The sequence below is a fragment of the Aquila chrysaetos genome, chromosome 10 (assembly GCF_900496995.4).
Source record: "Aquila chrysaetos chrysaetos chromosome 10, bAquChr1.4, whole genome shotgun sequence".
Taxonomy (NCBI): Eukaryota; Metazoa; Chordata; class Aves; order Accipitriformes; family Accipitridae; genus Aquila; species Aquila chrysaetos.
The window spans coordinates 31,759,351-31,781,595 of NC_044013.1; the positions used below are offsets into that span (position 1 = coordinate 31,759,351).

Here is a 22,245-nt window from a genome sequence, read left to right on the forward strand (position 1 = left end):
GTAAGCAGTGAGACTGGATTTGTTCCATGGCTAAGTGCATATAGTGATAGTAGAAGTCCTTTTGTCACCAGTAACTTCTTTGGTGAGCAGCCCTTAGAGAGGAAAATCAGAATAACTCGAAGGAAAGAAGTTCTTGGAGTGCTGTCTGCCACTGTGCACGGAAATAAGTCGGGTCTGTGCATCTTGGAGAGGCACTGGTGTGATGAGGAGCTGTGGCGCTGAGCAGCGGGATGGAGAGGACAGATCCATGCAGGCATGCTGCCAGGCAGAAATCCAGCTGCCCTGCTGCAGAGGGTAATGAGGGGTGGATGCCGCTCTTGTAGTCATTAGCGCTGCAGCTACTGTGTTTGTTCCTAATGGTTTGCACCACACTTTTTATAAGGCTAGGTCATGAGCAGGGTATTTTCAGTGTTGCCCAGTTGTGATTTTAATTGTCACTTTGTGCTTCCAATAAAATGTTCTGTGTAACTGATCACAGGCAAGCCTTTTCTCTGCGATACTGTACCTGATATGCTGGAAGTGTTCACGGATGGGGCAGACAATGGTCTCTATTCTTGTTCATCCTGTCCAAAAGTCACCAATGCCACATGATCCAGCTGGAGGAAATAAAATATCTGTATAGCAACTAATGGTGAGATTTTATGCCTGGGGAAGCAAATCAAAGAGAGATAAACTTCCTGATTATTTTCCCATTAAGTTAAAGCTCCTGTAAAAACAAAGTGCCTGGGATACATAGAGGGAAGGTAAGTCTTTGTACAGAAAAAGGTGGCTCAGCTCACAGATGCTGTGGAATACCTTTCTTGAAAGAACAAGTGAGGTGGCTCCTGGTTTGGGTCTGGTTTGCTTTAGCCCCTGGGTTCTTGGAATAAATGAATGAATTTCCCCCCTGGTTTGAAGCTGTGTGCAAGGGTGGAATATTCTCCATGTGTCAGAATGTGTTGCTAATGTAATTTTTCCTTTATTTCAGCAACAGCGTACTGTTTATAGGCTAACACTGGTGAAAGCTTGGAATGTGGATGAACTCAAAGCCTATGCTGATCTGATATCCCTCGGTAAACCAGACTTCATCGAGGTCAAGGTGAGCTGCACGGAGCTATTTTATTTTTTTGTGTCAGTATTTTACGTTTTTCCCCTCCCCATTCCCCCCAGTCTTAAACTTATACGAGTAAATGCAATTCTTCCAAAGATTTCAGTGATGCATAAGGAACTAAAGACCTTAGGTCTTGTTTTTAATGTTAGGCAGCCAGGTTTCTAATATCTTATGGGTGAATTTGGAGCAGTCTTCAGTGTTACGCAAGACAAGCTTTGTACAAGCCAGCATCAATTTCTGCCCAACAGAATCATAACCCTCTGGTCTTTTTTATATTTCTCATGAAAGCAGAGACTGATAAGTAGATATTCTTTCTTTATGTCAACCAACATTTTAAACAAAATATTCTGTGACAAGCTGGTAGTTTGTGGTATTATTCTTCCCATCCTGGTCTCAAATTCTGCCAGGGGAAAAGGTGATAATGTCTGGTTTACTGATGTGGTATTTGTCTGGTGGTGCAAAACAGGGAAATACTACCCTCTGGGACTGGAAGAGCTACTAACAGGAACATGTGAGATACAGCAGGACAGGAGGTGCTTTTTCTTGGGGTTAATCAATTTATTATATAGAGAATGTAAAAAAAGACACATTACAAAGTATTCTGTAAAGAATCACTATCAGCATTTTCATCCAGCAACTCCCCTGCAGACCAGCACATTTACCTCAGGTCTGTATTTTTGCAACTCTATTACTCCTGGACTTTCCCTTTCCTTTCACTTTTCTCTTTTCTTTCTCTCTTTCCGTTTTTTTAACCTTTATTTACTGCTGCTTTGAAGAAAAAGCCTGGAGTTTGCTGCAATTTCCTTATGAAATAAAACCCAAAGGTTTTGATATCATCAGTATTGAGAGGTCTCTTTCTCTCTAAATGTGCTTCTGAAGTTGATAGCTTAATACAAAATAAGATTTTGGGTATGGTTTGGGGAAAAAGCCTCAGTTTTACAATGTGTATCAGACTGCTTTATATTCTTCAGGTAAAACCTAGCAGGAGGAGTGTTCCTATGGGGCCCTTCCCATCCTGCATCTCCTGAATCTCTTAGTGTAGCCTGGTTGTACAAGATCCTTTCTTCCAGCATGCGAGGAGGGCAGAGATGAGTGTGCACGCCAGCATGGAGCATGAGGCTGTTGGTGTACATGCTACTTAGACTGCTTTGTTATGTGTAGCGACTTTAATTAGTAAAATGAATCAGGTATAAGTTAATCAATGTTTCTGAGCGCTCTCCAGGGCAAACATCTGTCTCCTCCAAGGCGGAGGGCTGCTGTTTGCTTTGCCTGGGGAAGGATTCAGCCTTACAGTCATGGTTTCCCAGCAGTGTGGAGCTCAGCTCTCTCAGTGGCTTTTCCCTGGCAAAATCATGCCTTGAACTGCCAGGTTCAGAGCGAGAAGAGGTGATCAGAGGTATTCTCAAGGTGGTCATAGATGTACTCCTGACACTATTCCAGCTGGGACAGGCTCCTGTCCGCACTGCTTCAATCAAAAATGCCACCTTTGCACTCCAAGTGTGGGAGAATTTGTGGGAGAAATTGTGGGAGGACGAAGGAAACTGTATAAGGTACAACTGTTGTTGTAAGTTTACTAACTGTACAAAGGCACAATTATTATGAGCTTGTTGAAGAATGTACAAAAAGTAAAACAAGGTCAGGCGTACGTGACTGATAACAGGAGGGCGATGTGACTGAAGACAGAGTGTAAGACAGCATGCAGGTGGAGGAAACTATTTGCGTGATTAGAGGACTTTATCCAATTAGACTGTTGTTTAAGCGCATGAACGGCACATGTTAACCAATCAACAAATGGCTTATGCGTGAGTAGATACTAGAAACATATATAACCGAGTGTTGCGCAGTTAATAAACGGAGAAATCGTTTGATCCACAGTATCTGTGTTAGTCCGTTTTCTCCCCAGGGCGAGTCCCTGGCGATGTGTTGTTTTCCCTAGATTGTCACAGCAGAGAAAGTGCGACACCAAGTACTTCACAGTGCTTGTCCGATCTCAACCAGCGAGGACTTTCTCCGAGGAGGGGATATGTATTAAGCCTTTCACCATGTTCGCCAAAGTATGAACTGAGGCAGAGGGGGGCTGCATGACATTCCCAAAAACCACATAGGATAGTAGTGTAGCTGGGGGTTCAGCATCACTCGTGTACCTGCCAACACCAGCTGCAAAGGGTGTTCAAAGGGGTTGCAGGACAAGGAAGGCAGAGGGGTGCACCTGGCACCTGATGGCCACCTGATTGTGTGGGTTTGGGTCTTTTCATGGACTGATATGAGTATAATTTGCAGGTTGGTTTTGGTTTTCTTTTTTTTTAAAGGTGTATGCTGTTTAATGTTACTTAATTAAATTTGCAAGTGGGATGCTTTGATCTAAATGTATTTTTTTTCAGAAATATTCCAGCAGATAAGTGAAATTCTGCAAGTACTGGAGGACAGAAGTGACTACCAGGGTGCTGATCCTTGTCAGATCATGGTGCCTTCAAGCTAAGGGACAAAACATCTTATGCCTCAGTTGCTTCTTCTGTGAATGGTTTAGCATTGTGCCTATACTGTGACCACAAAAGCAGTCTGTAGTTGGCATGTGGAAAGCCTCTTGTCTTTCCAATCCCAAGAGCAGTACTCAGGGACACAGGGAGACTCAGCTTTAAGCCTTTTCAAAGGATGCAGCATGTCTCTCCCTTGTCTCTGCTAGTTGCTGTACTTAGACTGGGAGCAATGGGGAAAGTCTTCCCTTCCCTGTTTAGAACTGTCATTAAAAACCACAGTACAGCATTTCACAACTTCATTGCGATCTGTATACTCCAAGTCCAAAAAAGTCTTATACCAGTTTGCTCTTTTTTTCTGGTCTAGTGGAGGGAGGACGATTTTCCAAAGCTCTCAAAACCATAGAGCAAGTCTGACAGCAGCTAAGCCCCACAAGACAGAAGCGAGGAGCTGAGTACAAGAAAACACACTAATTCCTTTTCAGCTTCAGCAGCAGAAATGAATTGTCAGGGTGCTGCTCCACCTCGTTCACCAGCAGGCTCTGAAATATTCTTAATTTTTTTCCATTTAAATGAGCTTTTAAATAGAGCTGTGCTGTCCTGTTATCTTAATTTTGAGGACAGGAAAATAGGGTTCATATATTTGAAGTGTGAAGCATGCCATCATGAGCAGTGTTGCTGGCAGTACCCATTTGCACTGGGAGCTGAACTGGTATCACTGTCTGAAACAAATGGTGCAACTCTGTCCTGGCACAACATTTGGGGTTTAAATGGCATCTCAATCCCTTTTAAAAGTCACAAAATTTTGTGATGGCTTCCCTGGAGCGGGGGGTTTTCTTGACACTGGGTTGTGTTTAAATAGACCCCAAGTTGGATGAAAGGTCTTGCTTGCAGATTTTTATATGGGATGTTGTTATGTGAGAGCAAGGATTTTTTTAACACAGTTGCATTTCTTCCTTGCCTCTTTGGAGCAAGAGTAATGTTCCAAAAGGTGGGCGTTTGGCGCTCTGCAGGGGGGAAGTAGCTCACACTAAATATAGTATTAGCCCAAGTCAGTGGCCTTATTTGTTTCACATAGTTTCTCTGCCAGTTCCCACTAAACAGCGGTGTTTCTAAAGCGCGGAAGATTTGGCTCGGTAGGGAGGTGCAATGGCTTTCTTGCTGCACAGTCTCTGTGACTTTGAAATGGGAGGGGATTACATAGTTTCTCACCTCAAGCATGGAACCAATTTTTCCCTTTTCTTGACCAGAGGGAGTAAGTGACACGTTTTGGAGTAGCTAATGAACAATGAGTTGTGTTGCTGCGGGGTAGTGAGAGAGTCCAGCCAAGTACCAACTGGAGAGGCTGACAGAGGGGATGTCATCTTAAGGATGGCTTCTTTACTTGGCTGTCCTTCTCTGAAGTGTTGATTGATTGCTGGTGGGGTGGTGTGCCCCCTGCCCTGCTGGAGATGTTCGTGTTTCTGCTGTGCCTGCACTCAGACCCTTACCCTGTGGTCTGGCCTAACTATAAATTAGTAGGTTATCCTCCTTTGCATTTAGCTGTGTGCTCTGCAGGCAACTTGTTTTCATCTGATCATCTTTAATCCTGGCTTGCAAAGCTCTTGTCCAATGCCCATGAGATCTGCCTTCTCTTGTGGCAGGATCACTGGTGCAGATGGCTGCTGCAGTGGTTTCAGAGGCACCTCAGCTGTGCTGTTGAGCAAACTGGGGTTGAGAATGCTTCAAGGTGCTTTGTTGCTTCTGCCTGTACACCTGTGGGGTGAAGCAAAAAGCTGGGGTCTCTGTCCCTGAGATGTTTGACTGCTCTGGAATAAAAGGTGAGCGGATCTCCTTCTCAGCAAAGGAGAAGAGCAGAAGAGGGGTACCCCCGCAAAGCCTGTGAGTTTGCAATTGTGCAGGCAAAGTGTATGTAAGCAGAGTGATCACATAGATATAATCCCACAGCATTCAAAGTGATGCTTGATGCAATAGTGCATAAAGTCAGGAGTTAAATTCTGACCCAAAGGAAGACAGGTAGGGTTGAGGTGTGTTCAAATTTAGCACTCATTATTGCTGTCGGTATTCCCTTTCATGTGTTCTATGTATTGATCTGCACTTGGACAAAAACTCCTGCCAGTGTGTAACTGGCCTTTAGTCCAGGCCCAGCAGTTGTGGTGTTCACACAGTGTTTGTGACCTGGGAATTTTCCCCAAAAGGCTTGATATTTTTTATTAAAAGTAATTTCTTTTGTTCCTTTGAGGATGAAGCGTATTGAAGAACCTATTTGGCATGTGGATAGGGCTTAGCGTTTTTTGGGGGTTTTTTTTTCCAAAACCCCAGTGTGATAGGTTAAAAAGGCAAAGGCCAGGTCCTGCTCAAAGAAAATAAACAAAAAAATATTACAAGATACTGCAAAGCATCTGCCAGAAAATAAGGCTCATCTCAGTGGGATTTCCTGCTTAAATACTTGAGATAAATGACGTTCATTTAAAATGAATGTAGCTAATCCACTGTTGCTCCGGAGAGGCTCATGGAGTGGAGTGGATAGAGATTTAGATTCTTGCAGGGCTTAATACTTGTTCTCATTTACATGAGTATCTTACAGCAGTGTAACTCTGTGGGACCCTATTCTCTTATTTAAGCCAATAGAAATTAGCCTTGATTACCCTTGTGTAAAACCCAAGTAAAGGAAGAATCAGTCATGTCGTTATTAAATACGCATAAATTTTATTTATTGCCTTAGTCTGTTTTAATGCCATAATGTCACTGTCATAGCTGTGCAAAGTTGATTGTTATATTTAAGATCTAGAACGTGCAACTCATCTTTTTGCAATGTTACCCTCTTTTTGTTTTAACATCCAGAGGCTTGTGTTGACATGCAGTATTTTGCCATTTATATTCCTTCTTAAAGGGGAAAAAGGATTTTCATATGAAATGTAAATGGGTCATAAAGAACTCATTCAAATGTGTGAGTGGAGTGTGCTGCAGGGTCATGTTAGTGTAAGGCCAAATAAGCGCACAGAAACTCAGTCTGGACCTTTGGTCGTTGCAGACAGATCACGGAGCAGCTGGGCACACTTGCATGTTTAATTGTGGTTGTGTCCACGCATCCTCTCTGCACTGTCAATAGCTTTAAGGTTGTGCGTATGCAAGCGTGTACATCAGGTGCTCAAGCGTGCATGTCAAGTGCTCAACCTTGCAAACACGGCTTTTGATTTCAGAGCTACTTCTGCAATGGTGTGGGAGATCCGGTTGCTCTGGTCAGAGCTGCAGGTGAAATGACATCCCTAGGGAAGCGGTTTGTATTTGCTAAAGTGAAGCTTCATCTTGCAGCCTTTGCTGCCTGCCTGAGCAGAGCTCTCCATCTGTTTTAATTTAAGGGGAAAAGAAAAAAAAAAAGCCTGGCTTGTCCTTTTTTCGAGGGCTGTTCATATCATGGTGTTGTCTGAGGGTGGGACTTGGGCAGAGCAGAGATGAGAGTCATGGCACTGCACAGAATTTCCTCAAGCCTTCATGAAATCAGTTTTCAGCTACTTGAAGGCGCTTGTCCCTGATGATTTTTCTGCAGCTCCAGTGCAGCATGCTTGCGCTGAGCTCGTACTGGTGGATGGGCTTGGTGTCTGGTGGAGCTAAGGTCGACGTTCTGGGACTGCAGCTCCTGCTTTTGGTATCTGAGGCTTTGGTACGGAATTAAAATGACCGGGTAAATGTCTGAAAAGAAAGACCAGAGGGAAGTATCTGTCCCAGTCTACTCAGTCTTGTCATTTTAACAGTAAAGATTATATAAGTGCTTAAAATAATGAGGAAAATGAGCTCTGCTTTAATGAGTTTTTAATTGCATGCAGCAGAGGCAATTGCCCCCACTTGTCAAAAAGCTATTCAGAGTCTTGCTACCATTCCAGTCTACATTTAGATGAAGAGAAGGTGAGGTAAAAAAATCTCCTGTGCTGGTGCCTGCTATGAAATAAATCCAAACAATGTATAATTTCCACGCCTGAAAAAAAAACACTGACCACTTAATGTCCTCTCAACTGTGAGTCATGGGTCCAAGGACAAGACAAGAGGCATGGATGGTCCAAGGTGGCTGGGTAGGCAGTGGCAGGGCTGCCCGGGGCTGTGCCTGGGGCTGCACCACCTCACTGTCATGCTGGAGAGCTGCAGGGTGGTTGGGCACCTGAGGTGTGTGACTCTGCTGGATAAATCCCAGTTGCCCTGGACTGCTGTGGAAAGCTACCTCCAGGTGGGTCCTGAGCAGCCTCTTGCTGTGAAAGCTGCTCCTTTCCTTATTAGCATCTGTGGGTGACAGAGGCAGGGACCCAGCTTGTTATTTCTGTTGATCCAGCTAAAGGTTACAAGTTACTAATAGATGTGTCTGAGGAATTCGCCTTGACATCAGTGGTTTTTTTCATGCTGTGAGTACATAGTAAGACTTGATAACAAGTTTCACTGCAAACATAGGTGAATGACTAAATTTTGAATTTTCGGGTGACACTGCCACACAGTTTCATTGAAAAGTCCATCTTTAGTCCAAGCCTGTGGTTTGATACAAATACATTTCTGAAATTGAGGAGGAATTTTTGCAGTCCAGCACTGTGCTTGGGTGCAAATGTAAGCCTGATGAAAATCCAAGCTAAAATGGGTTGTTCTCAGCTATTTTCTGTGTTTCAATAAAAGTTAGTATCCAAAATAAGTAGGAAGCACAGGGCTTGGAAATTGCATTAGCTTGTGAGAGTTTTAGATATATATGACCAAGGGAAGCTGAAGAAAATAAAGAGCATATAGAGACTGGTTGTGTGTGATGGCCCAGTGCTGCTGTGCTCAACTAACAGTCTGTAATAATAAATTTCTGTCCATGGCTCTGAGTGCTTGCTTGCAGGAGAAGAAGGGCTAGCACTATGTACTGTGTTTTGCAGCTGGGGAAACTGATGCAGGGTAGGAGTGGGTCATAGCAAAGCAGGTCACTGGCTGAAAATTCACCTCCTGCCTTCCAGTCTGAGTCTTTCTACTCCTTCTGCTTTCCTCTGTGCAATCTCTCTTTAACAGGGCCTAAGGAGGAGAGAAGTGAGTGATTTAACAGTGGCTATTTCTCTCTCAATATCTATATGGTTCATTTTGAAGAGCTGGAATGAAAGGCTGCGTCCAGCATTTCAGAGTTTGGCTTTTACAGGAGAAGTTCCTTTGACTTCAAGGGAGTTGCTGAAGATTTATGGACCGCTATAGCATCGATCTGCATATAGCCATACATGTAGTGCATCTGGAGAGCTGGTGTTAAATATTGGGGTTATGCTGCATAACTAACTATTTCCATTCCCACTTTTCAAATTTAACTGACACAAATAAACCAATGTCCTTTGTTAAATCAACTTGAAAGCTATTATTAAAAACAACCAATGAGCCTGAATGCGCTCCACCAAGGAGCAGACGTGCATGAGAGCTTGTGTATATAATTTGGACAATGCCGATGCTCGGATCATAAGCATTTTTATTGCAGAGAGTGCAATCTATCAACATGTCATTTGAGGCTTTTTATATTTGTCGTGGGTCAGGGCTGCCCCAGTTTTTAAACAGTGGCTCTGTCACTCAGCAGCTTGGCTGACGCTTTGTTCTTCTGTTAATTCACGCGAGCCTCAATTAAACAAATTTCTAATTTGTGGGCTAGGAGTTAAGAAAATTCTCTTGTTCAGTAATTAAGTTGGGAAGCCTGGAGTTTCAAAGTTGAGAAGCAAAGTGCTTGTCATATTTAGTTCCCTCGTGATCTTTCCTTCGTAGCTGCATGGATTAAAATGATTGCTGGCTGTTGAGATCTCCGGCAAGGAGCCAGATCGCAGTGGAAGAAATGTGCTTCTTGTGCTTCTTGCTGCAGCAATAATCATCTTAGCACAAGGCGTTGCTTAAGTACAATTGTGCACCCTCGGCTCTGTTACAGCAGCACAGAAATCCAGAGCACGCCCAGCACAGTTGCTCTGGATTTGTACTGGCATAACGAAGAATAGCTGAGATGCTTTTCAAAAGGCTTCTGCATTTCAAGGTATTTGGCCAAAGCTATGTGGCATGATTAGGATGCTAAAAGCACCCTTATTAAAGACTAATTAAGAGGCAGCATCGTTGATGTTGCCACTGCAGGGAAGTTGGTGTAAGAGCTTAGGGTGTACAATAGAATGGTTTCCTTTTTTAATACTTGATGTCTTAATAACTGTCTTCATGTATTACTGAAAAATATAACATGACCGCCCTAATCAACTGTTCACACTTTTAAAGTGGTATCAGCACTGTTAATTAACTCAAGTTTTAAGAAGTTGGGGAAGTTGAAAGCTGATGTGCTTTCATTCGGTGTGCTACTAAGCTGATTTTCATTGATTTGTGCTTGTGAGTTAATCAGCCATCCGAGCACTTAGTTATTCCATTTGCCTCTGTGCTCTCTTTGCTTGCAAATGATATCTTTGAAGTTTATTAAAAGAATGAGTCATGTTGTAGCTTCCTAAGAATTTTACCCCTCTGTAGTTATACATTTTTCATGCTGCTCAAATCATAATCTGTATAATGAATGCAGGGAAAATATTGCTATATGGAGCTGCATCTATACAGCTGAACTTTGGAGATACGTATCCTATTATTTGCGTGGCTGGCTGCTGTAATATAAGAACGTTTAAAGTCTTTTTCAGACTTTCAGAGCCGGGCTAAAAAAATTAATGTACTTCCCTTTTTAACACTCCCCTGACTTGTCTGCGGTTGTGCACCGTCAACCTGTTTCCACGCTGGCTCTGAGTTACGGTGCATGGCTCTAATACCCTTTGCTTGGGCAGATTAATAGAGGAGATCCCTCATAAATTTACCAGTGAGAAAGTAATTGCTTCCAAAACTTGTACAGTTTCTAATTAGCAGGAGTCTGTGTCTTTTGTAGCCCTATTTAAGCACTGTGTGGTTCACCTTGCTCTAATTTTAAGTGTTTGCAAAGGATCTGTCTCTGTTTATTGCTGAACATGACATGTTCAGCTTTAATGTACGTGAATTAGGTCTTGGGAGTGCAGTGTCAGCTGGGACCAGGTGCTGTAAATATAGTGTGGATGCAAATGCCACTTAAAAAAGCAGTAGAAGTGTTCTTCACAGAGGAAAAACATGAGAATGCATAACATAATCATCCATAAAATTTTGTGTACTCTGTTTTAAAGACCGGTACTTGATGGGATTTTGTGATTGGAATAAAATAGCTCAGCCAAAGAGCAAAGGTGATGAAACCACCTACAGAGGTACAGAGGAGTTGGGCTTTTGTCTAGAAGAAAAGCTATTTCTTGTGTGAGTTTGCCCTTTTGGGTGGGGTGGGCTTGTGACTTGTGTTGTGATACCACAGGTTAAACCAGTTACATGAGGCTTTAATTAATTTTATCTGGAAAGGAAGAAATAAGCAAAAATACATCTCAGCAAGCCACATACTGCTGGCTAATTTATGAGAATTTTACTAAATTAAAGACGGAGCAAGGCAGTAGTGAATAAGACTAAATCAGTAATTCAGGAGGTTCAAGTGATCAAATCTCCAAATTAAGAGCAGCTGATCTCAAAATGATGAGGCTGAAGGTGGGTGGAGTGGGGTATAGGAGAACTTGAGGGGTTGCATTCACTGACCAGTGATTGTTGCAGGGCATGGAGCTGGCTGCTGCAGGGGGTGGGTATTGCAGTGACCCAGAGAACCTCAGCTTCTGTTGCAAGTAAATCACCCAAATGAGCAGTGCTTGTGTCTTGGCTTTGTGTAGGGCACAGCAGGAACACGTTCCACTCCAATGTGCCCTCCTTCAGTTTGTTTGCTGTATCTGGTGGTTGGCAAGAGAGCTGGAGCAAGAACCCACAATCTCTGCTGACTTAATACAATTAAATCTGAGATGAAGGTGTCTTTTGAACAATACCACTTCTAAATTAGTGACTAGTTTTGAGTGTGCTTCCAGAAAATTATCAGAAAAGCTGTCTCCCCAAAGATCATGCTCCTGCCTGTTCACACTAGTGAGCTGCAGAGCTTTGCAGACCGATGTGTGGTGGGAAACTTCTCTGTGCTCTGCCCAAGAGATGCTCATTGTGCTTGGTACTTCCCACCCCATGGACATTTTTTTTTTTTTTTTTTTTTTTGGGTGCAGGTACAACGTGCCAGCACTGCATGACCTTTACTTCTGCCAAGTCAGGGGAGATCAGGAGCGATGGGGGCTTTGGAGGTGCATGAGCGATGGTGCTGGCCTTTCGGCTGGCAGACAGCAACAGGTGGGAGATCCGCAATCAGTGCAAATCAATCTTATAAAAAAAATCCCTCAAGGTTTCCTGTGGACGTTCGCTCTGAGGCAATTACTTCAGCTCTCAGCATTTCACAAAGCAGCACGGACTCTTTGTGGAGTGGTAGGATTATAGAAATTCCTCAATTGTTCAGGTGGCCTTTGACCAAAACAACACAAGCTGCTTTTTAATGTCATCGAGTCAGTTCTACTCATCAGTAAACAATAAGAATTTCTCTACAGCACCAGCTCAAGCCTGGATTTTCACTGTCCCTCTATGTGTGCAGGAGGCGCAGGCAGAGGTGGACTTTTTTCCAAACAGTTCACACTATTTATTGAATTAATTTAAGCAAAAGATAGTAAGAGTAAGATGAGCTGGAGGGAATTTTTACAAATGCCTTTATATTTTTGGATGTTTGTTTGTGTACTCAGTCCTGAAAAATAATCTGTGTGTTTACTGACTGTGTTTGTGTTGGCTTTACTGTGCTGATGTTATTTTTGTATCTAGCTCATGGCCCTCGATACCCAGGGAGGATATTGAGCAGTTTGGACAAGTGCCCCCGGTCTCTATTTTTTCTTAATTTATTTTTATTTTAAACAAGGGTCTGGAGCACTTGGTACCTGGCAGTCACTGTAGCTGTCTTTCCTGTAGGTGAGGTCTGGGGGGAAAAGCAGTGAGGAACATACTCAATATCTTCCTTAAAATTCTACCACCACCACCCCACCCCCAGCAGGCACTCATTGAGCAGCCTGCAGACCTCCATGCGAACAGAGCTGCTGATACCAAGCCAGGGAATTAAAGAATAATCTTGGAAACCGGTGACTTGTGTTTCTTCAGCTAGATAGAGGAGTTTGAGCAGTGTTCTCCGTCTGGTTTCTGGAAGCACTTGGCCACATGAGGCTTTGCATTCATCCTTTAATGCTGGTGTTGAGGGTCTTGGTGGAACCTTGAATCGCTGGAGGTAGCAGCAGAGCCAGTCGCAAACCAGCTCTCGTGGTCTGTGCTGTGGTCGCCTTGAAACAGTGAGCTCATTGCTGAGCGACTGGAGTACTTCTGCCTCCCAAGGAGTGAATGAACAACAAAGAGCAGCACATTCCTCTAGCCTTGAAATTTTCTTACGGTTTTGTAAGTCTTATCCTAACTGGAAGTTGGAGGAGCAGTGCTGCCATGGAGAGGAGCAGACCAGGGCAAAGCAGGCTGGATTAGGAAGATGAGGTTTCAGCAGTGCCATGATGCTGTCTAGGGCAGCCATCATTCCTCCCTGATGGCTTCCCCCATGTCCCCGTGCAACACTTTGTTTCACTTTTTTCCAGGCTGTAAAATGAGAGTGAGAGCATGTCCCTCCCAGAGGTGTTGACTTGTTGGCTTCATTAAGGATCATTAGGTGCTTGGCTACTGCAGAAAACCAGCTTAGTTGAGCAGAGGGACAGAAGGAAAGCCCTGTTTTTTTTCTGGGGGAACTCTGTTTTTGCTCCCAGTGAAGAAGCTTTCATCCCCATGGAGTTTCTTCCAGTTTAGCAAAGGTCTTAGATAAGGGAATGGGTGATATGGCACTGGACTATGCAAATTCACCATTTCTCCACCTTTAAAGCCCATTCCATCCCTCTGGTTTGAACCCCAAATTAGCACTTGTCTTCGGAAGACCTCAAGGTTAACAGACATCCTCTGCTTTGTTCTACTTTTGCACTATTTAATTTGTTTTAGTGTTTTTGCTCTTCGTGCTCTCAAGAATCATACACTTAGTGCATGCACAGAAGAGAAGGATGATTTGCACTCTTGCAGATATTCCAACCCTCCCCCCCCTTTTCTTTGGAAGGAAAGGTGTTTAAAAGAAATCTGCTGTTTCTCTGGGCTCAAGCTGCTGCTACCCTGCTAGCATCTGCATCTACACCTTTCTCCTAATGAGCCACATCTCTGTCTGGGCACCGCTGCCTGGTGGGACTCTGCCCAGCCCATCTGTGCATGGATGCATAATGCTTTACAAATGCCCATTTCTTACACCAAAACTGGGATTATCTTGATTTTTTTCTATAAAATGACTAGTGGTTGGGAAGAACCTTGAGATCTCAAGATCCAAACAATCATGTGAACACAACTGAGTGTTTTACTCAAAATCTCCAATGTAGGTATTCGTAGAGCCCCAGGTTGTGGTTACCTGGGTCTCATTGCATGGGCACCACCGGGAAGAGAGAAAATGGGTTTCAGAGTGCAGGGAGTGTCTTTTCATCTTGATTGCGAAAATGGTTTTGATCTGGGGCAGTTACAGCAATTGTCTACATCTAAAATAGGCAGGTTTAATTCTCTTGTAATTAAATTGAACAGCTGGAAGCAGGGAGAGCCAGCACTGTACAGCTGGGGGAGCTTCCCTGGGCACGATTAGGGAGGATGGCTTTACAAGGGGCTGGAACGAGATTTGCATGGATACTAGAGGACAGTGGTAGAAACCACAGCTTTGGCTTGGAAGGGGAGAGGTCCTTACCTCTGTGGCACATAGGACAGTTATCTCTAGAAGTGTCACACTGACTTGTTGCATTGGTTGTCTGCGAGACTTTCTTCCAGGCATGTTGTGTTTCAAAACCAAGTGACCTTCTCGAAGTGACCTTGGTAGCTGAGGAGCATGAGCGTCCTTCATTTGAATGCTTTTAAAGCTACTTTCTAGGATAAAGACTAACCTGTGTTTTACTGCTGGGGAAGCTTGGGCACACAGCGGTTTGGTGATGTGCCACTGAGAGAGAGACTAATTTCTGATGCCATCTCCAAGTTTGTTACCTTTCCATAAGATACACTGTGAAGCAGGGACAAAACAGACTGTTTTCAGGGTTTGCTGCAGCTGATGTGCTGGCACTGCCCTGAACTTGTGAAGGGTTAAGCTGACAGTGACAGTTTCCATGTTTCTTCTCAGGGTGTGACGTACTGCGGTGAAAGCTCAGCCAGCAACCTCACCATGGCCAACGTCCCCTGGCACGAGGAGGTGGTGCGCTTCGTCCAGGAGCTGGCCGACCTCATCCCCGATTATGAAATCGCATGTGAGCACGAACACTCAAACTGTCTCCTGATAGCTCACAAAAAGGTGAGACTGCCAGAGTGTAATACCAAGCACCGTATCTTCTCCTTGGAAGTGTTGCACAATTAACCTTGTTCCAACACATTTTCTCTCTAGAGTTAGCTGGATACTTTGGGGGGGGGGGGGCAAAATGCATAGCATATATTGCAGAGAGGGCTGTGGAATAGTTACTGAAGCCACTGCAGGTTGCAGCCAGTTGTGATAACTCACAGCAGTACCGTGGCAATCCAGGGAAGAAGCATTTAACGGCTCCAGGAGGAGTGCAGTGCGATATGTTGTGTGCTTTGTCACACTCTGCATTTTGAGAAAGGCAAGAACAAATCTTGTTGATGTGGGTCAGCTGGTTTGTCTTGTTTCTGTTCTGTCATGATGGTTTTCAGTGGTATATACAGCTCAGTAAGGAAGCTACACCAGAATAGGTTAGGGCTGTGTTTTTCCTCTCTTGGATCTTTGTGATACCTACCAGAATTGTAGACCTCCTTCATTTCATCCAGAGTTGAAATAATGTATTTTTCTTCCTTTGGAGAAATAATTTTTGTAAAAGACATTATGTGAATGTTAACAGAGAATTCTTTCCTTTTAAGACTGGAGCTGCCTTTCTGCAAAACTGTTTTGCAGGGCAAATGAAGCAGCTAGAACAATTATACGTGTTCTCCATCCTAATGATGGAGAAGAGGTAGTGGTGCTGCTTTCTGACACCAGTCCAGCATCCCTTATGCTACTGGAGTACTTTCGCAGGCCAAGCATGTCTTAGCAGCCTGTGTGTGTATAAAATGGTTTGTTTGAAACTTGGATCTCTTCATAAATAGCATCAACAGGATTTGAAATACAAGTGAAATGCCAAAAAAAAAAAAATAATTTTGAAGGATGCAGGATATGAAAGATATCAAGTACAATTTGGCTTTCTGAGCTCCAGAAATGCTTAATAGAAAGATAGTAAAAATGTATAATAATGTGCTAGCTAGGCAACTGATGGAGCAGCTACTTATGCTAATTATGATGATTTTACTCTTTGTATATTCTTCAGTTGTTTGCTGAAGTCACGGATGCTCTCGCATCCCTCGCTTAAATGGGAGCTGCTTTTAGTGAGTGGTCGTGTAGGGCTTTCCATGTGAGGTTATCCACAGTATGCAAAAGAAATAACTGGTTAAAATCACCACTTGCAAAAGATTCAAATTGTTTAAAATTAGTGTTTTAAAAGGATTAGAATCTCGTTGTTGAAAACGGTACAGTTACAAAACTGTTGCTTGCTTTTGCGATGTGCTGTTTTATGGGAACAGCTGTAAAGAAGCAGAGAAAAATGGGATACCTGGCATTATTTTTGTTTTAACTCACCTTAAAGTTGCTTTATTTACAGTCTCAGTCTTGGTTGTTGCCACTGGTAACGGTGTGTGAGCAAATCCTTGAATGCAAAAAATTCTTTTCTGTTCTAAGGTGAAGGGCCCAGAGAAAGAAAGGAAACAGATTGCCACCTAACTTATTGATGCATAATGTAAGTAACACCATTAGTAACAAGAATAGATTGATACTGGCCCAGGAGGAATTCAACAGCTGCTTTGCTTTCTAAAGCCATTAGAAGAGGGCGTCTTTTGGAAACAATCTATACTCAGTACTAAAAGAACTAATAAAAAATAAATTTATTTCTATTATGTTTAATTCTGAATTTCAGGCTCCAGTGGAGAATAAAATTTGTCAGTGTATATTATTTCAAGAAAACCTCTACTCTGGGAACAATCAAACTGTAGTGAGTAATTGCAAAATCAAAGGTATCTTTAAAAAGTTACGGAGTTGCAGGAAGATGGTAATAAAAATCATTAGGAAATGTGATTTATTTCACTGTGTCCTGCTAGGTCTGAGTTTTGAGGTGTTCAAACCATGCTCACATTAATAATTTTAAATGCCAATATTGTAATACCAGCCTGTATGAAAGAGTCTGGAAATGTCAGAGAAATAATGCATCTTGCTTGTGGCCTCTGCTCCTTGATTTATGGAGAATCATTGATGGGCACCTGCTTACTTGATGAATAATAGTTTAGGATTTAGGCTCTTAAGGCCAGGGATTTAGGTAGAAAAAGGGATTTTAGGTAGAGGAAATTGCAGTTTGTATGTCTGGTATTATTTTCTTTTCTCGGGAAATCAAGAGGCAATACAGATAGGAGCTGTTGCATTTTGGGGGTACCTCAGTGTCTTAAAAATCTTGGGCTTTTAGGTCTTTTCCCACACACACACACCCCTTTTTTTTTTTCCTGCTGACCAGAAGTGCGTTGCTGGTGTCTGAGTGTCTTTCTGCAGTTACAGGTGAGGCACTTGTAAAAGCCTTCAGGACTCAATAGGTCTCAGGAAGTGAGATGTATCCCACTTAACCTCAGAGAGCTTTGAATATGGCACTCCTGCACTGTCCAAGGACAGCTTAAGTCTCATAAACTTAAGCCTTACAGCAAAATGTTTGTTTCCCTAAAACAGAGCCCTAAAAAAATAACACAGAGAACACCTGCACTCTGCTCACAGTGACCTGAAAAACCATTAGTTACTGGTATTTCCACTATTTGGGGGCCAACTGGGTATCAGCTGCTTGAGCCTGAAGGACAAGCAAAGACAACCAGGGTTGAGTGCAGCCCTCCCTTGGCTTGGTCTGGGCTCCTACGGGTGGGAGAGCTCTTCTTCCCTGTCTTTTCTGCATCCTTCTCCCAGCTTTTTGCTCCCCCCCTGCATGCTGGTTTCCATCTCTCCTTGAGAGGTGCCTGGTGTGTTTTGGCTCCATCTTCTGTGATTCTCTTCTTTAGCAGTAGTGCTAAATTCTTGAGTAATTACATTTGCTTTGTAGCAAATCCTATAAACACCATGGTACAAAAAAATCTAATTTATTACAGCACTTTTGAACTAATTGGCTGAGATATTGAGACAGCAGCAACTTTATAATTTAACAGTTAATTCAAGTAACCTTTTCCAGAGAGAGACCTTAGGCAGCTGCTTTGCCTGGGTTGTAACAAGAAACGTATCCTTGAGACTACCATAACAAGCGCCTAAGAAGGGGGAATGTGCTGCAGCTGTCTTGCAGAAAAGAATTTTTTGAATGAAAGTTAGCATCTTGGTAATTTCTAGAATAAAACCCTCTGCCCCGCTTTGTCGAATTTGCTTTTTGCCTGTGTTTACCACCCACTCCATTGTGTCGAAATACTTGCCTGCCAATTATGTCCTATTATGTTCATTTAAATATCTACCTCGCTTTTGCAAGCGGCTTGTTTTCCAGCCACATTCTCCCTGTTGCTTTACAGCCGTGAGTTTCTCGTTAGTGCAATTTGTATCGTGTGCTGCTGCTCAGTCTGGTCCTTAGATCTGCGAGTAGGTGTGAGCATCCCTGCCTCTTTCCTGTGATGCTGGGATTGATTTCTGTGTCAATTAGCCATGCATGGCACAGGGAATAGTCCTGAAATCCTGTCCCTTTTTGCTCTCTTTGGAGGTCTCAGTTAACAGGGTGAAATGAATGGCTGGTGAGCTCAGAAAAGTGGCTGTCGTCATCCATTTTTGCCTTAATAAACGGATACACCTGACTTCCACAAGCAGATCCGAGTCCATACCCTGGATCCAGATGTTCCCTCATGGTGTGGATACAGTCCTGTGCCCCGGACCTCCCTTGGCTCACCAGTTGGATTATTTCGCTGGTGGACATGATCTGGGTTAGCATTGTGTTCTCCAGCGCAGCAGGGTGAGCCTGCCATCCACAAAATAACCCAAGGCAGGTGCTTTTAGGAAGGTCCCTGTAATCATTTCATTTCCCATAACCAAAATGCAGTACTGAGGATACACAGGATACCTCCAAGGCAGGTGTTGTGGGTAGTTTCAACTGAAATGAGTTGGGGAGAGATAGTAGCTTGGCCAAAGGTGCTCATTACTCTCCATCAACCAAGAAATCTTCCTAGCAAAGAGGGAATCGGCCTTTTCCTTCCTACTGGATTTTCCAGCACCACCCATGTCTGTACTGTGGGGGGCTTGGATGGGATGTGAAGGCTTCACGTGTGTCCTGGCTGCACTTGCAGAAGGCTCGAGAGGTTGGGTGAAAGGCTCTGAAGTTGTTCCATGCTGAGCGTTTCATCTATATTTAGGGAGGAAAAGGAAGCACTTAACTACCAGCTGCAGATCAACTAAACAAGGGTTATATTAGAGAAAAATAGTCCATCACATTTTGTTTCCTTCCTGCCTTGCAAATCATTTGGAGAGTGTAAGCTGTCCTTGCAATCCAGCATCCCAGATCCAGAATTTAGGTCATGTTCACTGCCTGCTCACCCATCAGTTACCCCATACCTGTGACAGCATTACAGTGAAAGGGAAAAAACAAACTTGGGTTGCTGCTTCGTGTCAGAAGGTCACCAAATGGGTGCAACATCCCAGTGTCTGCAGCAGATGCAGGGAATGGGGTTCCTCCCCAGCTGAAGACAAGGTACCTTAGTAGCCAAAGAACAGCCTTAGTGCAGGCGTGAGTATGAAATGTTATGTTTCCAGAAGGTTTTTTCTTTCCGTTGTCTCCTTCCAAATAGGAAGGTGGCTCTGCTGTGCTTGATCTGTTAGTTATTAAAAGAAGATCATAGTTGTGCTAAAGTAATCCGTTTTTCATCCATCAGAATTAAAACTGTCTGGATGTAGCGCTGGTTTAATTGGCAGATGAGATGTTCTGCTCTGCAGTGAGTAGGGATTAAGAGAAAAAAAATCTGCAATATTGAATCTTTTCTTTAGAATAACTCACACGAGATTAGATGTAATAAATAGAAGCTAACGAGTTGCAAAGGAATGGTCCCACAGGTGTAGGGCCATACAGTGCTGGCAAGGGATGGTGCCTGCCCAGCAGTGCACAGGTCGGGTCAGCGATGGTTTGGTGTCACCTTTTTGTTTCACTCTCTTGGAAAACACAATAGCAAATCCCATTTCCAGGCATTCTAGTTGCTAGTATTGGAAGGCGTTTCATCTACTTTAACGTGTCTGATTGCTAATAAGCACTTAAGTCACTGAATGTATAACTACAAAGCTACATTTTGTTTCCATCTGAAATTTATGCTGTTAACTGTTCATAGATACTGTCTGCAAAGTTGCTGAGGGGTTTAAAGCTCAGTTATTCCCGGGGCTTGGTGTCCATGTGCAGATTTTCATTTAGCCCCATGGACATGGGATGTAGTTTGACTTTTGCCTCTGCATGCCTGTTGGATTGGTTATTACCTTCTATTGCAGGCATTTGTAACTTATATAACCAGCTTAATCTTAATTTCTTCCCCCTAAAGCCTGAGGTTACAATTGGTAATTAAAAAGAAAAGGTTTTTAGCTCTTTAAGAAGCAATTTGACCCTGTTAAGATTAATTTATCTACAATATTTTTTCTTCTTTTCCTGAGTGACTCCAATTCAGTCACTCCCAGTGTCGAACAAAGGGAGCCTTAAATGATGATGAGCCTTAATTAGGTGAGAAACTGTGTGTAATAATTCATTGAATTATTTGTTTGACTTGGAGAGCTTTGTACTGGCAGGTGACAAAAATAGTCATAGCAGTTGTGTAATGTAAGTGCTTTGCACTCCCATTATATATGATCTGTTTAATAATAGCCTGTGTGAAAATGTAAAAGCTGTTTTGTTTATTGCAATGATGGGCTGTCTTCAGATTTAAATTAAGGAGCTCAGGATTGGAGCCATCAAGATCACTTTTCCAGCTGCCTTTTTGATGTTGGCCCAGAGAAGTGGCTGATGGTGGAGACCACAATAGAAAACCAGTAACTGAAAGCTGCTGCATTGCAAATCTGGAGTGGTAGCTAATTCCCAAGTAACACATTTGACATGGCATTACTCTCTACTCGGACATCTCCTGTTTCAGGTACCAGCTGTCTTAAATGCTTCTAAGCCAAGTGACCTGGGGAGGTGAAGTGAGCAGGAAGATGTGATTTTTTTTTTTTTATTTTTTTTTTTTTTTCATAAAGGTAAAGACTGGCAAGTCAGCCATGGTGAGAGTGGGATGAACCTGCCCATCCTGGCTTCACACACAGCCTTGGTGGCTGTGGTATTTAAATTCCTGGAGCCTGCAAGAGCCCTGCTGCACCATTGAGACAGTTCATGAGACTTCTGTCTGTCCATTATAGAAAATCCAGATGTGTACATTACCCCACCAAATGTGTGGATGTGGTTCACAGAGCAATTCTGTGCAAGCTTTGTGCTGTTTCTTTAGGACCGATACGCTGCAGCAGACCTGGGCTCTGTAAGTGTCCCCTGGTCGTTTTGGTGACAATGAAAACGTAAGAGGAAATAAAAGGGATGATGGGTGTTAACTCCTGCCCTGCCATATGGCCAGTGTGGCCAGCGTAAAAAGTAGCTGGGATGGATTTTTTTTTTTTTAATTCAAATATTCACATGTATCACTGCAGCTTGATGAAACTTTCAGTGTTTTGATGCTGCTGAGTTCTTCTTAGAGCCCCTGGCAGCAGCTGGGAGAGGAGTGTTTCTACTACGTTTTTTTTTTCTCAAAATACTCTTAATATAAGCCCTGGAGTGTGCCTTTGCGGGATGAGGGGTCCTCAGTGACCCTGTGGGCTGTGAGCTCACCCGACCTGAGATACACAGTCTGCACAGCTGGCAGGAGACTGGATGGATACTTGAAAACAAGTTTTTGAGTTTCAGGACCATAGATATGTAAGCATGGAATTAAAAATAAATCTGCTTAAGACCTGTGTGCAAAGCCACACTCCATCTCCCCAGAACAATGCTTTTCCTTAATAGCAAAAGAATATATTTAAGCTCAGCAAAGAAAGTATTTCAAGGAAAGCCAATGAAAAAGAGACTGAGGATATCCTGACTGCTTCTCCAAAGATAATTCAAAGATAAGTTTTCTTCTCAGGAAAGAATATAAATGGAATGTAGTAGTGTTTTGGTTTGGTTTTTTTTTTTTAAATCCCTCTGTGTGTTTAAATGCTCAGGCAGTGTAGGGGCTGTAATGTTTGCAGGTTCTGAATGCATTACTTCCCTTAAAGTCTTTGCACACAAAATTATTTTGTTGTTCTTTTGGGGTTTTGGTTTTGGGGGGTTTCTTTGTGGGGTTTTGGGGGGGGGGGGGGGTGTTTTTTTTAAAGCAACTTCCTGCCTGCAACACTGAATGCATCTTGCAGCCCTGGGTCTCCAAAGCCACAGGCAGCAGCGTTGCCGTTGGCACTTGGGAGTTGGTTTGCGGGTGGCAGCCGGGAAGGGGCTGTGCAGACGGTGCTGCATCCAGCCACTCTGTGGGGAGAGGAGATAGGGAGTGAGGCACCCCAGCAGCACAGAGCCCCTGCATGAGCTGTCAGCTTTTGTTGCTTGGGTGGGATTTTAACACTCAGGCAGGGAGAAGGCTTAATAATTTCTGAATGTCTAAGAGCAG

The 22,245-nt window shown here is 43.3% G+C and overlaps 1 protein-coding gene across 7 annotated transcripts in view; it reads left to right on the forward strand.

Annotated features, from left to right (window-relative positions):
• The window catches only part of LOC115347096 (S-adenosyl-L-methionine-dependent tRNA 4-demethylwyosine synthase TYW1-like), a 119,395-nt gene that overhangs the window by 88,214 nt on the left and 8,936 nt on the right, over window positions 1-22,245 (forward strand). For all 7 annotated transcript variants that reach the window (XM_030028063.2, XM_030028061.2, XM_030028062.2 and 4 more), the window contains 2 exons: window positions 968-1,078; window positions 14,702-14,869. In XM_030028063.2, coding sequence (XP_029883923.1) covers window positions 968-1,078; window positions 14,702-14,869 — 279 coding nt within the window. The remainder of the gene's footprint in view (window positions 1-967; window positions 1,079-14,701; window positions 14,870-22,245) is intronic.